The following is a 26,366-nucleotide window of genomic DNA, read 5'->3' as shown; positions in this document are numbered from 1 at the left end:
TCAGTAATTATGAGGTGCAGGAAGAAAAGCCACTTGCTCCCAAACTTTGCGGCACCTAAATCTCCACGCGGCGAGCACGTGGTTCTCAGTTCTCAACCACACAGAAATATGAATCTTCGAGAATTTTCTTTTACACGGACAAAATAAACTCTTACGAAATTGAGGCATCAAATTCCATAGATTCAATGTTTAGTAACGTGGCACCAAATCGAACCACTAACAGTACCATGATGTTATGTATTTGTTTAAGGAGGGTCATTAACTCGGTGTGTTGGAGTGGTTTATGAATGATGGCTTCTCAAAGTTTGAGTTTACCAACAACACACATTACTTGCAATCGGATAATTCAGAAGCTCGATTCCAAGGTTTTGTTGTGGCCTTCACCTGTTCATACCAAACCCACAAGAATTTCTTCCTCGATTCGGGCAATGGGTTCTTCTGCTTCTTCCCAGTCACAGCACGCAGACAACATTCAATCTGAAGCAGGTATAGATTGCATGGTCAAGTGGGTTTTCTTCAATTTTTCTATTTGTTGATTTCATTTGAGGTCTGAGTTTTCAAAGAGAAAACTGTGTTGAAAATGTGAATTTTGCTGGGTGAAATCAAGAATCCCAGTTGATAATGCGATAGTTCTTACTGGGTGTTGCGTAGAGTTTGGATAGTCACAAAGATGAAAATAATAAGTATGGTTTATTTTTATTTGAGGTATGGTCTATTTTTATTGAGGGGATTTAGGGATAGTGTAACACTGATAGGAGTGTCACATTGAATCTGATGAATTATTTAACCAGGAACTTAACCTTTGAGAATCTCCTATCTAATGATTGAATGGAGTAGTCTTTTGAGTTTCACTCTCCCCTATTGCCTTAAGTCTTAATAGTTGGTGCTTTTATTGAAAGTTGGGTACCAAAAAGGCTACTTATAAATTAGATTAAGGCTTAAATTGAATACTAAGTTAGTGCACATATATCTTGTCTAAATCACCATGTTTTCATACATCGCAACCACTATGGTTCACTAAGTTGAAAAACACATTGCATACGTCTTAACAATAATTGTGAATGGCCTAATAGTCTCTTTCTGAACCTTGCAGGAACTGGCACTATTGACTATAAATCTTTGAGTGATGAAGAGTGGAAGAAGCGGCTCACAAAAGACCAATTCTATATTACTCGTCAGAAGGGAACTGAAAGAGCCTTCACTGGGTATGTTCTTGAACTAGTATGAGGAATTAAGGGCACTGTGCTTCCAAGTCATGCTTAGCTGTTCACACAAGCATTTGAAAAATTGCTTTGCAATATTCAAAATGAGTTTGCCAGACCTTTTTTGACTTGCTTCTTACTCTGAATTACCGAGTCCTATTTATTTTGGTGCCAATTTAATTAATTGGGGTTTGTTTTTCTATGTTCTGTTTAAACCATCTTATTTTACTGGACAGAACATAACGTTACATAGTTGGTTGAGAAATTGAGTGTTTTTGGTTTGAAACAGCTTTCTAGTTTCCGCTAATTCGCATTATTGGAATCATATTTAAGATAGAAAGGTCAAAATTAAAAAGTTCAATGGTCTCATCTTTGGGTTTAGAAAGATGCAATTAGAAGATTATCTATCTTTATGAGAAGAGATGGTATCATCTTGTATTTGGAAACAAACAATAGGGTTGAAGGATGAAGATTTGGCACTTATTCATTGTAATCCCTCAAAGTCATTTGCTTGATATTGTTCCATAATGTTGCTTTACACTTGTCAAAGAAACATTTAGGGTGAATTAAAGAAGTACACATATCATCAAAATAAAGTAACAAAATGACTAGATTTATATCTCTTGAGGAAACAATAATGACCGACATTACACTTTTGGAATATTTCTAGCATCACACTGTCTTGGTGGTTGTTTCAAGCAATTCAGAGTCTTACTCAATCTATGCACCAAATTCTCCTTCCCTTTCCTTGAGAAACCTTGAAGTTGGTTCACATATTTCCTGTCTAAATCACCATCCGTGAAGAAATATTGTTTCCATGTCCAATTTCATGGAAGCTTCACAATGCCTAAGATAGACCTGATGGTTTTTTGCTTCAAACCTAAAGCAAATATTTTATTATAATCAAATCCTTCCTTTTTCTGAAATCTTTTGACAACTAGGCGGGCTTAATACCTCTCAAAGCCATCATTTTTCTCCATATCCAATAAATCCATTTGTTGTAAAGTATCTTCTTTCCCATAGATAACAGGGCTAGTTCCCATGTTTGATTAAAGATCGGCAACTTTAAATCATCTTTCATAGCAAGCTCCCAGTTTATATTATCTTCTTACGCAAATGATAGACCCCAAATGTTAGAGTCAATAAACTTGAGTTCTTTTTCCATTTTTGTGGTTCTTCCATTTGTCTGAAAGTTAATTCCTTTATGCTTTCCAAATATACAATCTTCAATGTCAATTTCAATTAATTCAAGTCCTAGTATTTTCCCATCTGAATGCTATAGATTATAATTTTCATTATTTCTTGCAACTACAATGTATTGATGTGCCCTTGTCATCTAAATGTTGGGTGTCAGTGTAATCGAACAAGTACTTGGAATTAAATAGAAGATGAAAAATTAAAGGAACAAAATAGATAATAGGAAAAAAATGTAATTTTATTAAAATAAATAAAATTACACACAACACCCTCTCTTGAAAATAGGAAAAACAAATACAAAGGGAACCTTAAAGGAGAAACTAATTTTCTCTCTTGATTTTTCGCTGAAGCATTATTAAAGCAATAGGAAAGAAAAGGAAGAAAGTTTTGGGATGAGTTCCTTAGAAAACAATGAGCTCCTTTTTATAATATGAAAAGTAAGCTCCAAGGTAAGTTACCACCGATGTGGGACTTATCTTGAGAAGCCCTTATTGGTGGAAACTTACCTTGGAACTTACTTTTCACCTTATAAAAGGAGTCCAATGTTTCCTTAGCAACTCATCCCAAAAGTCTCTTTCTTTTATTTCCTTTTGCTTAGTATTAGAGAGAAAAATTAATGAGAGAAAATTAGTTTCTCTTTCAAGGTTCTCCTTGTACTTGTTTTTCTTATTTCCATGAGGGAGGATGTTATTGTTTTCTTCTTGGAGCCAAAGAGAATGGTATGTAATTTTATTTCTTTTAATAAAATTACATTCTTTTCTATTATCTATTTTGTTCCTTTCATTTTCATCTTCTATTTTGTTGTGAGTACTATGATTACTCTATTTGAGGAGATGGTTCATCCTGGTGCGGCTTGAAAGCCTTCCATTTCAAGAAAGCATGTCCTATTGTAGAATAATAGTACAAAGGAATCATTGCTAGTGAGATACTCGGGCTTGAGAGGGAGGTGTTCCAATGTGGAGAGACTCAGACTTGAGGGTGAGATTGTTAAGAATTGAAAGTAAGTTGAAGTCTCACATTGAGTAAAAATGAGTTAGATAACCAATATATAAGTAGGTTTTACAAAATCCATTACCTTAAGGTTTTAGGTTGAAAGTAGTGTCATGGTCTCTTGTATGGGTTTGTTCATTACTCATTGGTACCGAATCTCCTGTGTCTCCTCTTGGAAAAACCTCACATCAAAGATTACCACTCTTATTATCATGAACAATTGTCATTGCACCCTTTGAAGTCTTCCAATCACTGTTATGGAAGAATGTTGTTTAGCCACCACTATAGTTATATCCTATGGTTAAATTTCTTCCTCTTGGCATTCTGCAAAGTTGAAGAGATTGAGGATTCACCTAACTCTCTCTATTGATCTCTTTATTGGTAAACACATACATTGTCAAATTAACAACTGCTTGCATCATCCGATGAATGGTGTTTGCAACTGAAGGTTTCTCATACATTCTAGAAAGAGCCACCACAGGACTCACTATGGATGTTTCTTTCCCAATGTTGAAAGCATCATCATTGCGGGATAATGTCAAACGAGTAACTTTGAGGGCTTGCTTATTAAGAAGAGCCCAATCTTCATCCTTCATACCCTATTATTTGTTTTCTAAGAGAGGTTGATACAATTTCTATTGTTGATACATATAATCCGCCTCTTCCAAAAGTCAAGTCTGCAGTTTCAAATTTCTCAATTTTCACCTTTCCATATTCTGCAACCATTATCCTCTCTCAAATATGATTGATTCCCTTTGTGTCGTTGATATTAATAAACAATAATAACAACCAAAGCTTTGATACCACTTATTGAAAAACAATGCAACTATAATAAGATTTATGAGGAAAAAATGTGAATGGTCACACATAATTGATAAAGGAATTTAGCTAGTTATGCCTACGTCTTCAGGTTACTGTCAACCTTTAATTGAAAGAGAAAACTATAAAATAAATATTTACAAAGCATTCAACTCAACTCAGTTTCGCCTAGAGAATATAAAATAGTATTTTAGCTTAATAAGTATTTTCTATCAAACACTATTTCTCTTGCTATAGGAATTATTTTTATACTAGTTATAACTATCGTATTTGTACATGCACAAATAGTTTCTGCCCCGCTCATCTAATTTTTTGTATTTTTATCCAATCCCTTAAATTTTGTTGGCTTTTATTCTTTTTCTCTCAATAAAAGAATGCTGGTTCATTCATGATTTTAGTTGTATGACTAAGTCCTACAATATTCTAGTAGTAGGCTCAAATATGGGTGAAATTAAAGCTTGAAGATGCCGCTATCAAATGAATTTTTCATGAACGACTTTGGTCTAGTGAAAAAGATCATTGGAATGTAAATCATAAGACAAATAAAGAGGCAATTTTGCAATTATCTCAAGCAGATTACACCAATTTTGTTTTGCAAAAATTTAACATGGGAGATGTCAAGCTATTAAAGCACCTATGGCTAGTCAATTTTTTCCCATCCAAGGATTAATCACCTTAGACAGAAGAAGAAAAAGAATTCATGAAAGTTTGATGTTACAATGGTTTGTACGAAGTCAGATATTGGCCATGCAGTGGAAGTTGTAAGCAGGTTTATGTCAAAATGTAGGTGAAGCTCACTAGGAAGCAATCAAGGGGATCTTGAGGTAGCTATGAGGCATCGGAAAGAATTGTTTGTACTTTAGTAAAGGAGAATCAACATTACAAGGCTATTTAGATGTAGACTTTGGAAGTGAAGTTGATTATGAAGTACTACTGATAACATTTGCAATATTGGTATTACAATTGTTGGCTGGATAGCAAATATGTAAAAAATCATTGCTTTATCTATGTAGAGGCTGAGTATATTGCAGTAGCAAGAGACCTTAAAGAGTTTATATGACTTCAAGAATTGTCAATAGAGTTTGGATTCATCTGGTACAAAAGTGTTGTGCATAGTAATAGTCATACTGCAATGTATATGGCAAAAAGTTCAACATTTCATTTTACAAAAAACTACATTGAATTCTTGATTGATCATAATGCTGAGTATAGATGATCGAAGGAGAAAGAAACTTTTTCTGAAAAAATTTGTGCAGGATTCATGGGCTATAAGAAGGGCCTCCACATCTGTGATAGGTGGTGTTTCAAACTTGCTTTCGATAATCGAAATCACTAGAGCATAATCTAGAGAAAGACCTTCAAGAGCCGCGACTATGTTCTAGTGGTTTAACAAGACACTTGATACCAGCGAGTTCATCAGCAATGGATTTTATGGTTCCCAAGAACTTGCACATGGTTTTGTTCTCAAGGGAGTTTGCTAGGAGATCAGGGCACAGCTGTCACGCACGAGCCTTGGTCTGAGTGTAGAAATGGTTATGAATTTGTTCCCATACTTGATGGGAGTGAACGGCCACAAGGACGCGTGACAGAATTGACTTGGAGAGAGTTGATTGTAACCAAGAAAGCAAGAATTGGTCTTGAACTTCCCACTCCTCATAAGCTGGATTGACAATTCCAGCAGCACGATCTTCGTCATTAAGAAACCTTAGAGGGATAATGGGTTAACTACAAAAGATGAAGACGATGTGATTTGATAACAGGCTGAACTTGTTGTTTCCACTGAAGGTAGTTGATATCATCCAGCTTTTCTGCTATAGAATTGGGGAAAAACTGGGAAGGGTAGGAGCTTGGACTGATCATTGTGGATCAATTTCCGGCCCTTCAATACATATTAGAAATGATTATGGGAGAGAAAGGTAATCATAAATCTGACACTGCATTCTTTATTTTCATATCAACAAAGAGTACAAAGAAGGTATATATAGGCCTAAGATCCTATACTGCTGCATCTTAAAACAGAAAAAGAGAGGAAAACAGAAAACTAACATCCAGTTGAATAACTGAATGTTTTTACATCTCACTAATACTTCAACAGATTTTTCCTTGAGGATGAAGTGCTAACATTGAGAAAGATCCAAGGAAGAATCCATAAGCTACGTTAACAAAGGTGGTGCTATTAACAAACTGCAGTGTATTCAGCTTCAGTTGGCTTGTTAGAATGACAATCTGGAGAAGGTTGTTGCATTGATCAGACAGGTTGAAACTAGCCTTAAAGTGGGAGATTGTTGGACTAGGTCATACAGCTAAAATAATGAATAAAGTAATATATTTTTTTTTTTTTTACTTAAAGAAGAAGGAAAGCCAATAGAATCAAAGGGATTGCATAAAATTAAGAAAATTAGATGAGCAGAACAAGATCTATATGTGCATGTATAAATATTATAATTATAACTACTATAAAATAATTACAATAGCAAGGAAAAGATTATGTTTTTTTTGTTGTAGGTGAGCAGCGAGTTGAGTATTTTGTAAACAACTATTTTATAATTTTCCTTTTTTCAAAAATAAGGTTTGTAACAATTTGGAGATGTAGACATAATTGCCTAAACTCTCGATATCAATTTTGTGTGATTATTTTACATTTGTTTTGATTTTTAGAAATCTTATTATAGGAAATTTATGTAATTTTCTGGCACGAGAACAGATGGTTAGATGCATAGCTAGAATTTTATTCTCATGTCATTGCTGTATTTAATCAACTCTTTTTTTTTTTTTTTTAAATTCATTTTAGGGAGTACTGGAATACTAAAACCTCAGGGATTTACCACTGCATATGTTGTGACACACCATTATTCGAGTAAGTGATTTTATATCCATACAGAAATCCTAATGTCATATTTTCTTTCAGTGGCCTCAATCATCAAATTCCCTTTTTCCTTTACAGATCATCTACTAAGTTTAATAGTGGAACTGGGTGGCCATCCTATTACGAGCCTCTGGGCAACAATGTGAAATCAAAATTGGATTTGTCAATTATTTTCATGCCTCGCCAGGAGGTTCTTTGTGCTACTTGTGATGCGCATCTTGGACATGTGTTTGATGATGGTCCTCCTCCCACAGGAAAACGTTACTGTATCAACAGGTAAGTAATCACTTGAACTGTGTTTCCTTTTCAATCTTACATATTTCACCTTTGTCCAAGAATTTATGATTTTGTTCTTGAATTCCTGCAGTGCCGCCCTTAAGTTCAAACCAAGGGAGTAGATAGTGAAACTGCCATTCAGAAGATGCAATAATGTAAGAGATTGTGACTGTTGAGAAATTGTAAATGATCTATATCTCATATTTTGTGCTCTTGTTCTTACTTAGGGAGGGCAATGAAAATTGTCCTGCACTTGTGATGTATAAAACACAGTATTTAGAATGTAGAAGCACGATTACTATAGTGAAGACTCAAATTCTCATACTAATGAACTTCTTGAAGTGTCAGCATGAACTTACCATTGTTTTCTGACACTGTTATAGTTTTTACTCCAGAGGATACAATCTGTTAGAGAATTTCCAATTTGATTCTTGGTTTTACTCTTTCTGGGTTTTAATCATTTTCTTTCTAGTATTTTATTTTCCTCAAAAGGATGAAATGAAAAGTCAAAATAATCATGTTTGAATGACAAAAGTATAATTTAGAAGCATAGGTGATCCATATCATTACCATATAAAGTAGATATTATTTTGTGTGGGAAAATGGTATTCATTTACTGATTGTTAAGTTAGTTAGCCAACTGAGCTGGACTCTAAAAGTACCCTAAGGATTCAAGTATAATATTAAGCTATAAAATTGTGGTTTTTTTGGCTAGTGAGCCTTTAGGCAATTCCACTAGACCTCATACTTTATTGGTTGTCCATTGATTTCAACTCTTCTTTCATAAACTTCAACCATTTTTCTGAATTGTCACTTTTCATGGCTTGTCTAAATGAGAATGGACCCTAATCAATACTCAATTCACATTTATGTTCAAGTGAATATACAATAAATCACTTGAAATAGCTGGTCTTCTTTGTATTTCTGTCCTCCTTGGTGCTATTTCATGTGCTTCTTCTATCACTTGTTCATTAGTGACTTGCACATTATTTGTTGGTTCATTAACCATATACTCATCTTATAGGTGGTTTGGTTATCATTTTATTGTCTTTGTTGTTATTTGATTGTAATAAACTAGGGGAACAAAATCCTTACAAAAAACATAAGGCGAAGAAGATTCACCATGAGTTTTTACAAAATCCACCACCTTTCGTGATTTTCTCACTCCCCTACTAAATTGGTTATTTTCAATGAATTGAGCATTATGAGATTCAATTGTTCTTGTACTATGCTTTGGACGATAGAATTTCTATCCTTTTCATACTTTTCATGATAGCCAATGAAGAAATCACCAACGGGTCTTGTATCAAGCTTTTTTCCATATGGGTTATACACCCTTCTGCTGGATAACCCTATGCTGGACAACCCTAAACATGGAGATGTCTTAAACTTAGTTTTTTTAAAGTTTAGAGTTCATAAAGAGTCTTAGGAACTACTTTATTAGAAACCCTCTTAAGTAGATATGCAATTGTCTTTAAGGCATGCATCTACAAAGATAAAGGTATAATGCATCTACATAGATATGGGTACAATAATTTAACATAGACCTAAACATATCTGTTAAAGTACGATTCTTCTTTTTTAACAACACTATATTGTTGAGGCATAATGTATTATGCATATATGCATATACTTTCGAAGAACTTTGCAAATGAACCTGTACATCGTTCACTTTCAATGAATTTTCCATGAAATTAACCACTTCTATCATATTTTAGAACCTTCACTTTTCTATCTAATTGTAAACGAAGTTTTTTAGGATGTTTGAGATTTTTCATGCAGAAAATACAAATAACGTGAAAAATAATTTATAAAGATGATAAAATATTTTTCATCACTCCAAGGTGAAATGCCAAAGGATTCACAAATATTAATGTGTATTAATCTTATAAGTTTATTGCTTCTTGTAACAGAATTCTTGAATATTTGTTTGGATTGCGTTATATTAATGCAATCCAGGAGGTAAAATGTCATTTTTTATTAACATTTTTTTTTTAGATATGTGACCTAATCTTTTGATACCACAATAAACATAATTATTATCACATAATTATTATCACGCATATTAAACATATTCATTTCCATAAACTATTAAACAAATATAACATATTTAACATTAAACAAATATTCTATAAACTTAATATCAAGATTGAAACAATATAAATAATATATTAAATAAAGAAAAAAACACTATGTCCAATCTTAAAATAATCCTAAATTATCTAGCTTTGTAACATGAATTAAATTTCTAGCACATCCAGGTGTATAAAGACATCATTCTATCCGAGATTAATCTATATGTCCTAATGTCCTTTATCTTTGTTTTCACTGTGTTGTCCAAAAGGAGAAACTTTTCATTTCCACTTATGGTTTAGATCGAAAAGTATCCTTATAAAGTATTTTGATCATAAATCATAACTAATCATGCTAAAATAAATCAAGTTGATTATAAAAAGAAAATCGTGTTAGTATATTTTGAGTTCGAGATCTCACACTCATTTTTATCAATCTTTTAATAATGATATATACATAATTTGAGTTGAAATTCTTAGACTCATCGCATAGTCATATTTTAAGTATTTAGGACTGTTAAACTCTGTCATTATACTTTAAGAGTCATAACGGTCTTATGCCTATGCAGTGTTAGGCAATAAGTATAAACACATGCTACACCACCTTCTTGGTGTAGAAGTATAGTCAAAAGAACAATCGAGAATAGAGTGTGAAACCTGTCTCGTTCAGGCGAGAGTCGCTCGCCTAAGCGAGGAGGCGTGGAAGCTTTGGGACGCTGTTGTAGTTTAGCCTAGGCGAGGGGTTGTCTCGTTCAGACGAGGCAGGGCTTGCTTAAGCGAGCCTGCGAAAATCTCCTAGTTTGTTTGATATTTTTATCTATATATAAAAAAATATAATTTCAAACTAAAAGACTTTCCGAAATCTATATAATATCAATAATATTAAAAAAATATTTCCAATATAATATTTAGAAACTGATTTATCACCCTAACAAATATTATCAGTGTATATTTAAAGAATGTAATTTGAATATGTTCTAATAGATCGGTTATTTTTTAAAATAATGACGCAATTATTTTAAAATTTAAATATTTTTATTTTATCTTTATTAATATTAATATTAATATATATATATATATATATATATATATATATTTCAAAATAAATATATTGATGTATCGAATTATGTTTGATATACGATACATAGCAACGTATTAAATATTAATTCTTTAATTTTCCCTATAATTGAATTATTATATAGAAAAGATATTTTTGTATTTATGTACTTTTTTTTGTTATTAAATTTATATGCTTAATAAACACAGCATATTAACGGTTTATTTTTTTTTAATAAATACGTCTATTAATTTTTTACTTTTATTCATCACAGTCAATACATAAATATACATATTTCAATTAAATCAGTTTTAGTATGTTAGGATATTCCTGATTTTTGAAAATATAAGAAATATAAAAAATATTCTATATGGATAAACTTTTTATTTTAGCTTTTTAATGTATATAAAAAAATATTAAATATTAACCATATGTAAATTTTAATTTCCTAAAGTTAAATAATAAATAATATATTTTTATCTATATATAAAAAAATATTTATTAAAAACTAAAAGACTTTCCAAAATCTATAATATCAATAATATTAAACAAATATTCTCAACATAATGTAATCTTTTGTTTTGTTATGTAAAAGCAATTATGTCTAAAAGTTAATTACTCTTTAACGTCTATAATTAAATTATGAAATTTACAACTTCAACAACGAGAGTATGAATGAAAAGAGTCCCTTAATGCTAAGGCGTTGAGATTTTATGATATGTTAGCATATGCCTATTAACCCATTTTATAATTCCAACTATGTACGCGTGATATTATATGTGATATTATATTAGGAGACGATGATAATGTAATATTTTTAAATTAATATATGAAATAAAATTATATTTATTAAAAATAAAATAAAATATATCATACGAGAAAATAATTGTTGATAAATAGAGAGAAAGAGAAGAAGCAAAGTTAGACGATTTTTTAATAAAACTTGTAAAAGTAACGGTCAATTTTTAAAAAATATAATAAATAATTATATGTTAAAGGATAAAATTGATAATTGATATTTTGAAATGTTGACACAAAAAAGAGAATCCTTTTTATATTGTTATAGATGAACCATTGGCATACAACCGTAAAGTGTTTAGATCATGTCATACAAATTTTAGTTTTCTTTTAGGTTTTTTTTTTGTGTTGATTGTTACATTCACCTCTTTTGTTGTTTTTAACGTGTGAGCCACCTCTATTCTTTGCCGGTTGAAAAATCTCATTTCTAAAATCCTAGATTGTTTTTTTCAAATCGAAGAAAGTAAAGCTCTAATTTGTAATCTCGATTTCTATCTCTTTGTCTTTGTTGTCAAATGCCTCTGTTAATAATGAAGGTTAGTATATTTTTGTTTTTTCACGCTTGCAATTTAGGGTTTTTGTTCTTGATTTGGCTAATTTGTTTGAAATTGGTGTTATTATTTAATTGTATTAGTTTTCGTTTTTGTGTCTATAATCCATTGCTCTAGTAATAGTTAATTGCATGTGTGTGTAGTGCCACTGTAGTGTAGCCACGCAAAGTAGTCACATTACCACTCTAAGGCACTTGCTGCAGAACACATAGTTCATGTAGTTAACACTAGGGATGGTAAAATGGGCTAGTTCGGCCCATTTTGGCCCGGTCTATCTTTGTCCTGTAAAAAACGAGTCGGGTTGGACTGGCCCGTCAAAAAGAAATGGGCTAATAATCATAATCTGTCCCATATTGGACAGGCTAACGGATTAGATCGGATTGGTCCGTCTATTTTTTTTTCTTTTTTTAAAATTTTTTTTAAACTTTTTTAATTAGTTTTTAATTTTTTTTATTTTTAAAATTTGTTTATACATACATATAAATTATTTTTTAAAGCATATTTAATCAAATAAAATATGTTTTAGACTTTTAATTGATTAGTTAATGTTTTTAATTAGATAAATTAAAATAATTATTAAATTTACGTATTAAATTATTCAATTATAACTAATAATCGAAACTTAATTTATAGGTGTTAATGATATAAATTACAATACTATTATATATTTACACATTTAAAAAATATAATATAAAAAATTAATCTTTTTAATTACTTTTATTTTATTTTTATTTTTTTAAAATGGGCCAACGAGTGGACTAGCCCGTACTTTGGCCCGTCAAGTTGATGGGTTGGACGGAACAGGTCAGAATGGGTTGGACGGGTTGAAATCTTCAACCCAACCCGTCCTTTTTAACACAAGCTAACGGACTGGCCCGTTGGGCCCAACCCGTCTCGCCACCCCTAGCTAAGACACCCCATTTAAAAGGTAAAACACAGAAAAACAAGAAGTTGTGCCTTTTGTAAAATAGAACATTTGGCTTTATGTTTTGTTTTGCTCTCTCTACTAAGATTTTCTACATGGTATACAATTAGTACTAGATAGATTATTCTACAATTAGAATGATGGTGGAGTTAACAAATGTTGGGTTTATATTTCATATGTTTTGGTTATAGTCATTGAGACATTATGATTCTAGATTATATAACATTGGTCTTGCACATATAAGACATTTGATACCACTTTTAACCCAAAACCTCAAGGCAATAGTGTTATGGGTCTTTATTCTTATATAGTTCTTAACTTTGTCTATTTTATACAATGTGAGACTTTGACTCACACTTAGATTATTCCTAACAGAAGTTAAGTATAGCCACTTTTATGTAATTTTCTGCAAGTGTTTTCTGCTCCAATTTAACAAGTGTATGCATGTGTTTGCTTCTAACTGTTGGTCAATGTTTTTGTATTTGTCTCACTACCCATGATTTTGCAAAAATTAGAGTGTGTACCTCGAGCCACATGCTATTCAAGTTAAAAAATCCCTTAAGGTTAGTTGCATAGGAGAAGTTGTTTTGGTCCTTGAATGTGGAAACTACCATGATGATACTTGTTTAAGGAGATGATATTTGCTCTGTAAGGATTTAACATAGGAGTGGTCTTTGTATATAACCACAATTTAATATTGATATTTTTTTTTTATAAATGACAATTTGAAATTTATTGTTTAAAATTATTTATTTCAAATTTAAATATTCATTTAAGTTAAAGCGAAAACTAAAATAAGATTTATTTAATATAAAATTATTCATTCTGAAAACACATTATACATGAAGTTGTTGTAGTAGCTGACAAATCACGAACCAAAAAAACTTCCTGAGGCGTGTAGATTCACTGTCCTTAAGGACTTATCCGCGGTGTATTGCGCAAGCCCCCCAAGATATAACAGGAACTTCTCAGAATTTCCAAGGATCTCAGAACTAGCAAAGTAACTCTTAAAAAAGAGTAAATAAATAAATTCAGAATGAGAGAAGAGATATAAGAGAGAAAGCAGGAGAGAACTAGAGAGAATGAATGAGATTATGAAAGTGTGTGTTTGAGGGAGGAGAGTGATGCTCTATTTATAGATGGTGGATGAGGGCATAAATGGGCCAAAATCCATAGCCTGCGAAGGAAAAAAATATCCCAACATTTAAAAAGATATGGTTGCAACAGTGCACCATATTTGCATCCGAAAGTCATGTTCTCGTCGTTGCAACTGACAGCTTTTGCAATATTCATATTATTATATATAACAATCCCCCATATATTGCAAAAGATAAGAGATAGAAAGAAGAAAAGAGAAAATTCTGGGTTTCATATAATATGTAATGCATCAGAACTGGTATAACAAACTATATGAACCAGTCTTAGATTGGGAAACTTAACCCACATTGTAGTTGGTATAGCAAGCTATATGAACCAAGGACACTTGATGTGTGTTAGCGGTTCATCAATCACAATACACCCCCACAATTCTTTGTTGTTATCGCTGTGTTGCGCTTACTAGGCCATGCGCGTGCCCAGTGTTCATGAGTGCTTTAGAAATCATGCCAATATCTCATACAAGCAGCCCCACATGACACTCATATAGGTGATTTCATCAAGTGTATGCTACAAATCATACACCACCCGTAAGGGATATGAAAATCATTAAAACTTTGTTTAAACTAAAATTCTTACACCACAGAGAATTTTAATCACAAAGTTTAACCTCTAAAAATGTAGTCTCTAGCACTTTCACACACACCATAGGAATGAACATAATTGATTTAAAATCAATTTAGTACTATCAGAACTAACAAGTGACTTGTTTTTACCCATATGAACCTTATTCATGGGATCTCCAATCACAAAGGTTGGGTTGCCATCACTTGTTTGTTTGCAAGTGGCTCAAGTCCCATTCCCCTCGATGTTTCTAATATCATGTTTCTTTCCAAGGGTTTAGTTAGAGGATCTGCTAGATTTTGTTCTGACCTCACATAATCATTGGAAATAATTCCACTCTTTAGCAGTTGCTTAACCAAATTATGTCTCAATTGAATATGTTTGTTCTTCCCATTGTAGTTCTTATTTTTAGCTATAGTTATGGCCGATTGGCAATCACAATGAATTGAAACAGATGGGGTTGGTTTCATTCCTAGAGAAATGTTTGCTAAGAAGTTTTTCAACCACTCAACCTCACTACCACGCATTTCGAGAGCAACAAACTCAGATTCCATTGTTGATCTTGCAATAATTGTTTGCCTGGCTGATCTCCATGTAATCGCACCACCCCCAAGTGTGAATACATAACCACTAGTGGATTTTGTCTCATCTGAATCAAAGATCCAGTTAGCAGCACTATACCCTTCTAATACAGCGGGAAATCCACTATATTCAATGGCATAATCCATTGAACCTCGTAAGTATTTCATAAGTCTTGCAAGTGCATCCCAATGTTCCTGGTTAGGACACTGGTGTATCTACTCAGTCTACCTACTGCATAAGCTGTAACATCCCGTCAGGATATTACGAATTTAATAAAATAAAACAAAGTAATTAATTACACTGCATTTAATAATACCTCATTTCCCAAAAACACGGGAAATTAAAACTTTATTAAATCACCAAAACGCCCATAAATACAAAACTGCAAGTTTAGTCAAAATAGGCCATGAACCTTTACAACATATTTCAAATAAAATAAAGAAAACATAAATATAAAGATCCCATGATAATCCCCTCTCTGCAGCTAAGCCTCACCAGCTCCACCTGTAACATCACCTGCTCACGTGTACCGCATATACGATCATCGCCAAACACAGGCAGATAGGGTGAGCTAAAAGATAAAACATAAATGTATACCAAACACATATACATATGTATAAATGATAAAATACATCAATAACACAATCTTGTCTCTTATTCCGCAAGGCCACAACCATATATAATATCCTTTTATTTCCCACAGAACTTACTCCATTTCTATCACATAGCCACAACCATGTATACCGATGCACCTCGCAGAAGACTCATTACCTTCCTTCCACATGGCCACAATCATGTTAGCAGTGTTTTATATCTTCTATTAAGTATCTCAAGGGGCCTTGCTGCCAGACCTATCGTCCACAACCGATAGATCACGTTCGGGAACCATGCTACAGATCACACACTGTAGAACCTGGCCGAATACTCAAATCTGTCTGTGTATGCCTGCACAGTCAGGTTCCCTTGCTGGAATGTGAGGAATTCTGCGTCTCTCTCGTGCTTGGCACTATCTGGAAAATACTTCTCCAGAAATCTTGCCCTGAAGGAAGTCTAGGTAACCTCCTCACTCCGGGTCTGCATGAGCTGCTGCATGCCTGCCCACCAGTATTCTGCGTCAGCTACCAGCAGGAATGAGACGAATGAGAGCTTATGAGCATTTGTGCAATCGATCACTTGGCAGATTTTCTCACACTCTCTGAGCCAAGCATCGACCTCATCCGGAGAGGATTTGCCCGCAAATTTTGAGGGCTTATGTCTCATAAAGTCCTCCATTGACACTGGGCGTGTGGGTGCTACCACGGCTCTAGGTTGCGCTGCAATGGGCTGCATCGCATCGACCATCCGATGTATCGCCTGCGCGATCTCATCATCCCCAGCATTATTCCTCCTCCGCCTATTTGCCATAGCCTGAGCACGCCACATATAACTGTTCACACCAAACAGATTTGGTTAAGACTTTATACCAAAAGTTAATTAACAAACAATGATCAAAATGATCTCACAAGCACACACTGTAAGCTCACTCCCCATAGACCCCAAAAATCTTTTGAAAACCATTGCTCTGATACCAAATGTAACATCCCGTCAGGATATTACGAATTTAATAAAATAAAACAAAGTAATTAATTACACTGCATTTAATAATACCTCATTTCCCAAAAACACAGGAAATTAAAACTTTATTAAATCACTGAAACGCCCATAAATACAAAACTGCAAGTTTAGTCAAAATAGGCCATGAACCTTTACAACTTATTTCAAATAAAATAAAGAAAACATAAATATAAAGATCCCATGATAATCCCCTCTCCGCAACTAAGCCTCACCAGCTTCACCTGCGACATCACCTGCTCATGTGTACCGCGTACACGATCATCGCCAAACACAAGCAGATAGGGTAAAAGATAAAACATAAATGTATACCAAACACATATACATATGTATAAACGATAAAATACATCAATAACACAATCTCGTCTCTTATTCCACAAGGCCACAATCATATACAATATCCTTTTATTTCCCACAGAACTTACTCCATTTCTATCACATGGCCACAACCATGTATACCGATGCACCTCGCAGAAGACTCGTTACCTTCCTTCCACATGGCCACAATCATGTTAGCAGTGTTCTATATCTTCTATTAAGTATCTCAAGGGGCCTTGCTGCCACACCTATCGTCCACAACCGATAGATCACGTGCGGGAACCATGTTACGGATCACACACCGTAACGCCAGGTGAAGTTCCCAATTACGAACATAGTTTGTAACGTCCCAGGACTACCAAACTCGTCAACAAAACACTAAGGAGGGCAATCCATCTGGACCCATCCGTACTGGCCACAACCAGCACACTCACACCGGCAACACTCATCAACCCGAGCCACAACTCACAGGTTCCTCGTATTCATTCGCTATCCCGAGCCACAACTCAAGGGAAGTCATTCCGAGCCACAACCCACGGAATGCCACGTGCTTAACCCTATCCTGGGCCACAACCCAAGGATACGTTCCGGGCCACGACCCATGGAACACCAGCAAGCCCACCATTAAGATACCCTAGAAGCATGATAGTTCACACATCCCCAAGTCCACCACCAATCTGTTTATTACTACATAATCATTTGCATTTGAACACATAACCCTACCATCCTTTGTTAATCTTCAAACCTTTTCCTAAGCACTCCAGTCCATCTCGCTTAAGCTAGATTACCTCGCCTAAGCGAGCACCATGCTCAGAACCAGCCTCGAACTCTCGCTTAGGTGAGTTACACTCGCTTGGGCGAGTTCACATTTCGCCCAAAAATCAAACCTCTCGCCTGAGCTATGAGTCAAGCCAACAACAAAACATTCTTCGCGTTCTCGCTTAGGCGAGAGCCTCTCGCCTGAGCGAGACATTCTTTCGGTCAAAAAGATTGGGATTCCTGCCTGAGCGGGATGTCAAACCAAATCACCAACCCTCTCGAATCCTCGCTTAGGCGAGACTCTCTCGCCTAAGCGAGATGACCTCTTGCCCAAACCCAAAATTCCCCCGCCTAAGCGATAACCTCGAGCAGGAAAAGATACGAGTCCCTGCATATCTCGCCTAGGCGAGCTTGGCTCGCCTGAGCAAGAATTGCAGGCTCTGGTACTGTTTAACGCACACAAGCACTGCACCAGAGACCCAACACACTCCCAAAACATACCAATTCAGTTTGACAACATTGCACCAACAAAACAACATAATTTAGACGCAATAGAGACTCCTAACCCCAATTTCGCACCATAATAACATACACAACACAGAATACCCATCATGTTCATGAAATTAGGTACAATTCTCAATAAAACAGTACCCAATCACCTAACCCCAAATTCACCCCATGACCAATACGAAATCCATGGCAATAGGTCATCAATCTCATACAATCAAACCAAAACTTAATAATACGGGTTCAGCTCCCCTAACCTGAATTTTTCCTTGCTTAAAACTTGACTTTAGGAGGTTCCTTTGATCTCCACTCTTAGTGGCCCCTTTTCTGCTAGATTTTCTCCACCCTTTCATATTCAGCCCACAATTGATTTTTAAGTAAAAAGAGTTAAATCTGACTCACCAAGGTTCAAACCCATGACCTTACCAATGCCAAATCAAAGCTAAACCACCAAGCCAATTCATGTTTCATGCCAATTCACACACTTTTACAACCATGTTATCACCCAACACGGCCATGTATAATTTTAAAAATAACAATAAGTCAACCAACACACCAATAGCACACATAGGACTCGAATCCAAGTCCTCACACATAATAAAAGTACTCTCAACCACTTGACCTAGTACTTTTCCACATCATACCTATTAGAATTTAATGTCATCAATACACTACCTACCTGCATTTATTAATTAATTATTTAATTAATTAAATTCTGCGAATCTTACATAAGCAATATCAGGTCTTGAAAAGCTCTTTAAGTGCAGTAAGCTCCCAATTATCTGGGCATACTGAGGTTGAGAAACAGATTCTCCTCTATTTTTCATTAATTTGGAGTTAGCATCATAAGGGCTACTCATTGGTTTGAACTCATAATAACCAAATTTCCTAAGAAGTTTCTCAATGTATTGTTCTTGGGATAGTAATATACTATCTCCCTTCCTTATGATTCTAACACCTAAAATCACATTGGCTTCACCCATGTCTTTCATTTCAAAATTAGATCCTAGAAACAATTTAGTTCTAGAAACTATACCAATGCATGTACCAAATATTAACATGTCATCCACACACAAACATATAATGACACATTCACCATTTTCAGATTTAGAATACACACATTTATCAGCATCATTAGGTAAGAAACCATCACATAGTAAGACACTATCTAGTTTTTCATGCCACTTTTTAGGTGCTTGTTTTAACCCATACAAAGATTTTAAAAGCTTGCATACCTTATTTTCTTGACCAGGGACAACACACCCCTTAGGTTGAGTCATATAGATTTCCTCCTCTAAATCACCATTTAGAAAAGCAGTCTTAACATCCATTTGATGTATCATTAGCTTATGGGTAGCTGCTAAGGCTAACAAAACTCAGATTGAGGAAATCCTAGTCACAAGGGCAAAGGTGTCAAAGTAATCTATGTTGGATTTTTGAGTAAAACCTTTTGCTACTAACCTTGCTTTATACTTATCTATGTATCCATATGGGTGATATTTTTTCTTAAATATCCACTTACAACCAATGGGTTTTGCTCCTTTAGGCAAATCTACTAAGGTCCAAGTATTATTTTTCTGAATTGATTCAATTTCAATCCTAATGGCCTTATCCCACTGTTTTGCATCAGGAACTCTAGTAGCCTCTAAAAAGCTTGTTGGATCATTTTCAACTAGATAGGTATAAAAGTCATCTCCAAAAGAAGTTTCCTTCCTTTGTCTTTTACTTCTTCTCAAAACTTTACACATGGCATCACTATTATTATCTATAGACTGTTCAGGTGTCTCACTAACCTTTAAAGGAAATATATGTTCAAAGAACTCAACATTTTTTGTCTCCACAATAGTATTATGTTCAATTACATCACTTTTAAGAACAAGAAACCTATAGGCAGCACTATGTTCGGCATAGCCTAAAAACATACAATCAGAGATTTTAGAGCCTATTTTTCTTTTCTTAGGATCGGGTAATATTACCTTAGCTAGGCACCCCCACACTCTAAGATATTTAAGATTAGGTTGATAACCTCTCCACAACTTATAAGGTGTTTTACCAGTTTTCTTATGAGGTGTCCTATTTTGTAAAAAAATGCAGTAAGAAGGGCTTCTCCCCAAAGGTTATCAGGTGCGCTAGAACTAATAAGCATGACATTCATCATTTTCTTAAGAGTTCTATTCTTTCTCTCAGCTACTCCATTAGACTCAGGTGAATATGGTGGGGTTACTTCATGGATGATACCTTCTCTAACACAATATTCATTAAACAGAACATATTCACCACCTCTATCTGATATAATCCTTTTAATTTTCTTATTCAATTGATTTTCTACTTCTGCTTTATATTTTGAAAACACATCGAGAGCTTCATCTTTATGCTTGATTAAGTACACTTTAGTGTATCTAGAATAATCATCTATAAAGGTTACAAAATAATTTTTACCACTTCTAGACATAGTTTGTTTTAAGTCGGCTAGATCAGAATGAATTAACCCTAATAATTCAGATTGACGTTCTATAGGATAACAAGTTTTCTTTGTTATTTTAGATTTTACACATATATCACATTTACCACTTTGTTTATCATGCATATTAATTAATCCTAGTCGTTGCAATTTCATAACATACGAAGAATTCACATGTCCTAATCTAGCATGCCACATATCATACGAGTCAACGATATAAACAAAAGAAGATTCATTAATAATTTCTGAAATATTGAGTACAAAGAGACCTTGATCACAATATCCCTTCCTCACGAAAACATTATTTTTTGTCATTACAATCTTGTCAGATTCAAATGCCACTTTAACCCCAACTTTTCCCAATAGACCTACAGATATTAGATTAACTCTAATAGAGGACACATGCAACACATCACGCAAGGCCAGAGTCTTCCCCGGTGTGAGTTTCAGAAGAACCTTTCCTTTCCCAAGGACAAGAGTTGTCCTAGAGTCACCAAGATAGACGTGTTCTTCTCCTTCCCCTATACTGGTATAGGAGGTAAAAGCACTTCTGTTTGCACAGATGTGCCTGGTAGCACCAGAGTCTACCACCCACTTACTCACATTGGTCATCAAATTTACTTGTGAAACGACCGCAACTATAGTATCTTCCCCTTGAGCTATATTTGCCCTAGGAGGATTGTTGTTTCTTGCTTTACGCCTGCACTGAGGTGCATGATGGCCAAACTTCCCACATACGAAGCAATTTCCTTTTTTCTTAAAGGTGGGGTTAGATCCTTTGGGACGAAAGTTTCGAAAATTACTTTTCTTATTGTGATCAGGTTTATTCTCGTACCTTTTTGGTGCAGGTTTTTCTTTTACAATGTTAGCTTTTGTCGATAATGCTTTGGCCCTTGCAGTAGCACAATCCTGCTTCTTCGTATCTTCGGCTATGATGTGTGTAATGAGCTCTTGAAGCGACATCTTCTTGTGTCTGTGTTTCAGTTGTTGTTTATAGTCAGTCCAAGATGACGGTAGTTTCTCGATCAGGAGTTCTGAAACAAAGTCATCAGGAAGGATTATGTTCTCTGCTTTGATATCTTCAAGCAACTTGTGATATTCGTTAATTGGATCTTAATGTCCTTATCTTCAATCATCTCCCAACGGTAGTAGTTTCCTATGATGAATCTTTGTCTAACTACGTCTTCAACAGTATATTTGAGGATCAATAAATCCTAAATTTCTTTCGCTTCCTTTTATGAACAGTACACATCGAACAAATCATTAGACAATGCACTAAGTAAAGTGTGTCGGCATACCTTATTTGCATGAATCCAGTCTTCAACTTGTTTTGAAGGGATATTGGAGTTGGGCTTTGAGGATGTGAGAGCAGTGGCAACTCCATACATGTCTAAAAGGGTAGACACACGTTCTTGCCAACGTCAGAAGTTCTGTCCAGAGAATACCTCGATTTTTGACACATCCGGAAAAAGTTTCGCAAAGACTGTCTGAGCTCTAGAAATAGTATTTGGATTTTTCGTAGAGGATGTGTTGTTGTTATTGTTGTCAGCCATAAGTCCTTAAGATTGTTGTAGTAGTTGACAAATCACGAACCAAAAAAACTTCCCGAGGCGTGTAGATTCACTGCCCTTAAAGACTTATTCGTGGTGTATTGCGCAAGCCCCCTAGGATATAACAGGAACTTCTCGGAATTTCCAAGGATCTCAGAACTAGCAAAATAACTATTAAAAAAGAGTAAATAAATAAACCTAGAATGAGAGAAGAGATATAAGAGAGAAAGGAGGAGAGAACTAGAGAGAATGAATGAGAGTATGAAAGTGTGTGTTTGAAGGAGGAGAATGATACTGTATTTATAGATGGTGGATGGGGGCATATATGGGCCAAAATCCATGGCCTGTAAAGGAAAAAAATATCCCAACGTTTAAAAAGATATGGTTGCAACAGTGCACCATATTTGCATCCGAAAGTCACGTTCTAGTCGTTGCAACTGAGAGCTTTTGCAATATTCATATTATTATATATAATAGTTGTTAGGGTTGAATGCGATGTGTGTATTTATCTTTTTATTAATATTTTTTTTAGGAATATTTTGAATTTGAATGATTCAAATTCAGGATATTTGAGAAACAATAACATTAAATAAAAAAAATTGATTCAAATAGTTCAATTTATATAAGTTATATATTGGTATTTGCTAAAAATTGTGTGGTTTTAGGAATTCGTTTTTATAAAAAAATATAAGATGTTTATAGTATTTGATATTATATATTTGGTATTATTTGCATGTTGAAGACAATCTTCCAAAAGAATAATATTATTTTTTTTAGTCAAGAAATAATTCTAAACATCAGTAAATAAGTTTAGTTTTAATTTTGATAGGTTTATTCTCAATATTATTAATATTATGACTTCAAGATAATTGTGTTGATCATGTAGTTTGAACTATACTATTGAAATATATGTTGTTACGACTTGATTTTGGATGTCCTATTAAAACTTGATTGGTATTGGTAAAAGTTTATTTCATTTTTATTCTAGTGCAATTAGATTATAAGAATATAAAAGAATTTTTATAAACATACGTTACATACATATCTATCTATAGAAAATGTGACTCATTAGTTACATACGGATTTATTCGGTTGATAAAATCTACATTTATCATATACGGATCCATTTTCATAAGTAATGTCCTCATCATTTACATAAAATTTATTCCGTAGGTAATGTCCTCATCAGTTACATATAGATTTATTCTGTATGTAACATTACATACGAAATTTTTCGTATGTAAGATTATTTAAACTTGTTTTACATCCAGATTTTTTTTGGTATGTAATCCATCAGAATTGTTCAGATTTAGGACTTTACATGCGAATTTTATCCATATGAAAATTGGATTTTTTTTTTTGTAATGTTTTGATACCAAGTGTTGGATTGAATACCTACCCTTTATACATCAAAATGATTAGTTACTTTTATACTTTATTAATAAACAAACAATTATTTTAAATCACATTAGTTTTTGTAAAAAATGATATTTAGACTTGTCCACTATATTACTTGTGCGATTTGGTATATTTGTCAATTTTGTTTTTTGAATAAATACATCTTCACATTTGTTACTTTTCTAATAGACTTAAATTAGTATTTTTAAATTTGTTAATTGTTTAATAAACTTAAAAAAGTGTTTTAATTTAGCCAAACATCTTATACATTCACGTTTCCACTAGTTGAACCCTTGAACCCTTTTTACTTCCCAGCCTTTTCACTATAGCAGCCAACACGTTGTCCAGCATTGCAGCAGCCAACTCGTCGTCCGACGTTCCAACAACCACGGCGTGCAACGACGGAATGCAGCGTTCCATCGTTCTAAACAGCGGTGGTATTCAACATTCAACAACAATATCGTTCTAGCATCCACTGTTGGAGTGGCGTTCCGGGAATCTTCTGACGACTTTTCGACGGCAATAACACGTTGTAACCTATTCTCAAATAAATTTTAATTAAGCTTTTTTATCATTGTCACAATTTATAATTAGTGTTAAAAAAAATATGGCACAATGGAGTTCGAACCAGTGACCTTGGGCAAATGCTCTACCACTAAATTAGGGAGCATGAACTCTTAATAAATGCATTGGTTTCTATATATGGTCTAGAATCTGTTTTTGATTTTTTTTATATATAAATTATCTACAAAAAAGTTTGTATGTAAGTTATCTACGAAAATTTTTGTAAGTAATTTATCTATGAAGGTTTTCGTAGATAAAATTACCTATAAATGAATATTTCGTAGATAAAATTACCTACCAGTTGAATATCTAAAAAATTTGTTTCGTAGTAATTCGTAGATAACATTATATTACCTACGAAAATTATCCATTATCTACGAATTTTGAACATAGATAATAATCATTTTTCTTGTAGTGTTGGTACATTTTATATCTTTTATTTGGCTAACAGAGAACATTCTCAATATTTCAAACAAATATAATAATATGATGTTTTTTTTTTCTCGCAATAAAAACTTTGTATTAATTATGTGATACAAAACGAATATAATATTATTCATTTGATTCCATAGACACCGAACTAACAATCATCGACATAACCATTTAAATTTGGTTCCTAGATTCTTTTATTCCTTGAAGAGTAAAATTATCTAAATGGTACTTTGTTTGGTTATGTGATACAAAACGCATTCCAACCCTTTTGTTACACGAGTTTCATACAAAGAAGATAACATTGCAGTTCCAAAAACAAGGTGTGAATGGTTTTGTTCAATTTTTAATTTTCCATGCAAAGTCAACAGGCTTAGAAGAATTTTAACATATTAAAGGACTTTTTAATCCATTAGAGTAAAACTTACCATTTCATTGAAGGTGTTCAAAACACTCTTACAATAAATATCTACTTAATCTTATGTAAGATCAATAAAGCAATTACTTGCAACCCTAAGCATACAAATTACAACCCAGACTTAAGATTAAACAAAACAAATCAAAATCTTCGTCACTTTCATCGTCTTTAAGGACGGGGAGAGTTAAATCCTCAATCACCAAGGTGTAAGATATAATTTCCCTTCATGAAACTCTACTTGTAATTAGATTTGAACTATGTAGGATTAATTATCATTCACTATTAAAAAAACTCATATTTCATATCAATTTTGTTTTGAAAATTTTTTGGTAGAAAATACTTCCAAATTTTATTGTGAAAAAAAATTTGCAAGAAATTGCTATCAATTTTCTTTTAAAATATTTTGTATAAAACACTTTTCGCAACAAATTTTGCAAAAAATATTTACAAATTTTAAAAATTTCGTAGAAAATAATTATTCAAGAAAAATTACCTATCAATTAAAATTTTTAGGAAAAATGATAAAAAAAGTATGTTTTTACAAATTTTCTTAACAAATTTGTAAAAAAAAATCTCATTTAATATGAGAAATTATAGTAATCCGAATTTCAATTATCATATGAATTTCATTGTGAATATGTGAATTGTGGAATGTTGGATTTCAATAATGAGGTTCTCTATTTCTATTCTGATTTTTTCATTTTTTATTAAGTAGAGGCTCAGAAAAATAGATTTGCCTTTTTCTGCGTTGCCTTTACACATGTTACTATTAAATTTACTTTTTAAAATAAAAGCAGCTCAATTGATGCTACTATTAAATTTATTTTTCAGAAATAAAAAGCTTGCGTCCATTTGTCCGACACCGTTATTAAATAAAAGCTTGTGTCGATTTGAATCAGAGCATGCATGGTTTCAACCTCTATTGTTAGTACTCCACCTCAATTCACTGTAGCACCACCATTTCCTTTTTCCATTTCAACATTACACTAACCTCTCCTTTACTTTGTAAGCTACGTACCTATTGTATCATATCATCTATATCAAAGAGGACTCTCTCTTTTATATCCACACTTCAAAATATCAATTTTATTCTTTAAAATATAATTATTTATTAAACTTTTAAAAATTGACCGTTACTTTTACAAATTTTTTATAAAATCGTTTATTTTTGTTCTTCTCTTCTTTTCTATTTATCAATAGTTATTCTCTCATCTTTTCTATTATATTTCACTTTATTTTTAATAAATATAATTTTATTTTATTTATTAACTTAATAGTATTACATTATTATCACCTA

General features: G+C 33.3%; 1 protein-coding gene and 1 pseudogene across 1 annotated transcript; one reads left to right on the top strand and one right to left on the bottom strand.

Moving 5' to 3' along the window:
- The first annotated feature begins 177 nt into the window (after positions 1 to 177).
- On the top strand, positions 178 to 7,790 carry MSRB1 (methionine sulfoxide reductase B 1). The gene is made up of 5 exons (XM_028053405.2): positions 178 to 486; positions 1,094 to 1,205; positions 7,000 to 7,065; positions 7,153 to 7,350; positions 7,442 to 7,790. The coding sequence occupies exons 1-5, from the start codon at positions 288 to 290 to the stop codon at positions 7,470 to 7,472; spliced, it is 606 nt and encodes a 201-aa protein (XP_027909206.1). The 5' UTR covers positions 178 to 287; the 3' UTR covers positions 7,473 to 7,790.
- An 8,314-nt stretch (positions 7,791 to 16,104) lies between these two features.
- On the bottom strand, positions 16,105 to 22,263 carry LOC146880935 (uncharacterized; annotated as a pseudogene).
- Positions 22,264 to 26,366: the final 4,103 nt, after the last annotated feature.

The sequence above is a fragment of the Vigna unguiculata genome, chromosome 11 (genome assembly GCF_037176805.1).
Source record: "Vigna unguiculata cultivar grain cowpea cultivar isolate G323 ecotype 2 chromosome 11, ASM3717680v1, whole genome shotgun sequence".
NCBI classification, from domain to species: domain Eukaryota; kingdom Viridiplantae; phylum Streptophyta; class Magnoliopsida; order Fabales; family Fabaceae; genus Vigna; species Vigna unguiculata.
Note: the sequence above shows the minus strand (reverse complement) of the source record. Positions and strands in the feature narration are given on the sequence as shown.

Excerpts from the sequence above, each read along its gene's own strand:
- MSRB1 (XM_028053405.2), top strand. The coding sequence starts at position 288 with ATGATGGCTTCTCAAAGTTTGAGTTTACCAACAACACACATTACTTGC. Across the intron at positions 1,206-6,999 it reads ACTGAAAGAGCCTTCACTGG|GGAGTACTGGAATACTAAAA; the intron begins GTATGTTCTTGA and ends AATTCATTTTAG. Across the intron at positions 7,351-7,441 it reads AAACGTTACTGTATCAACAG|TGCCGCCCTTAAGTTCAAAC; the intron begins GTAAGTAATCAC and ends GAATTCCTGCAG.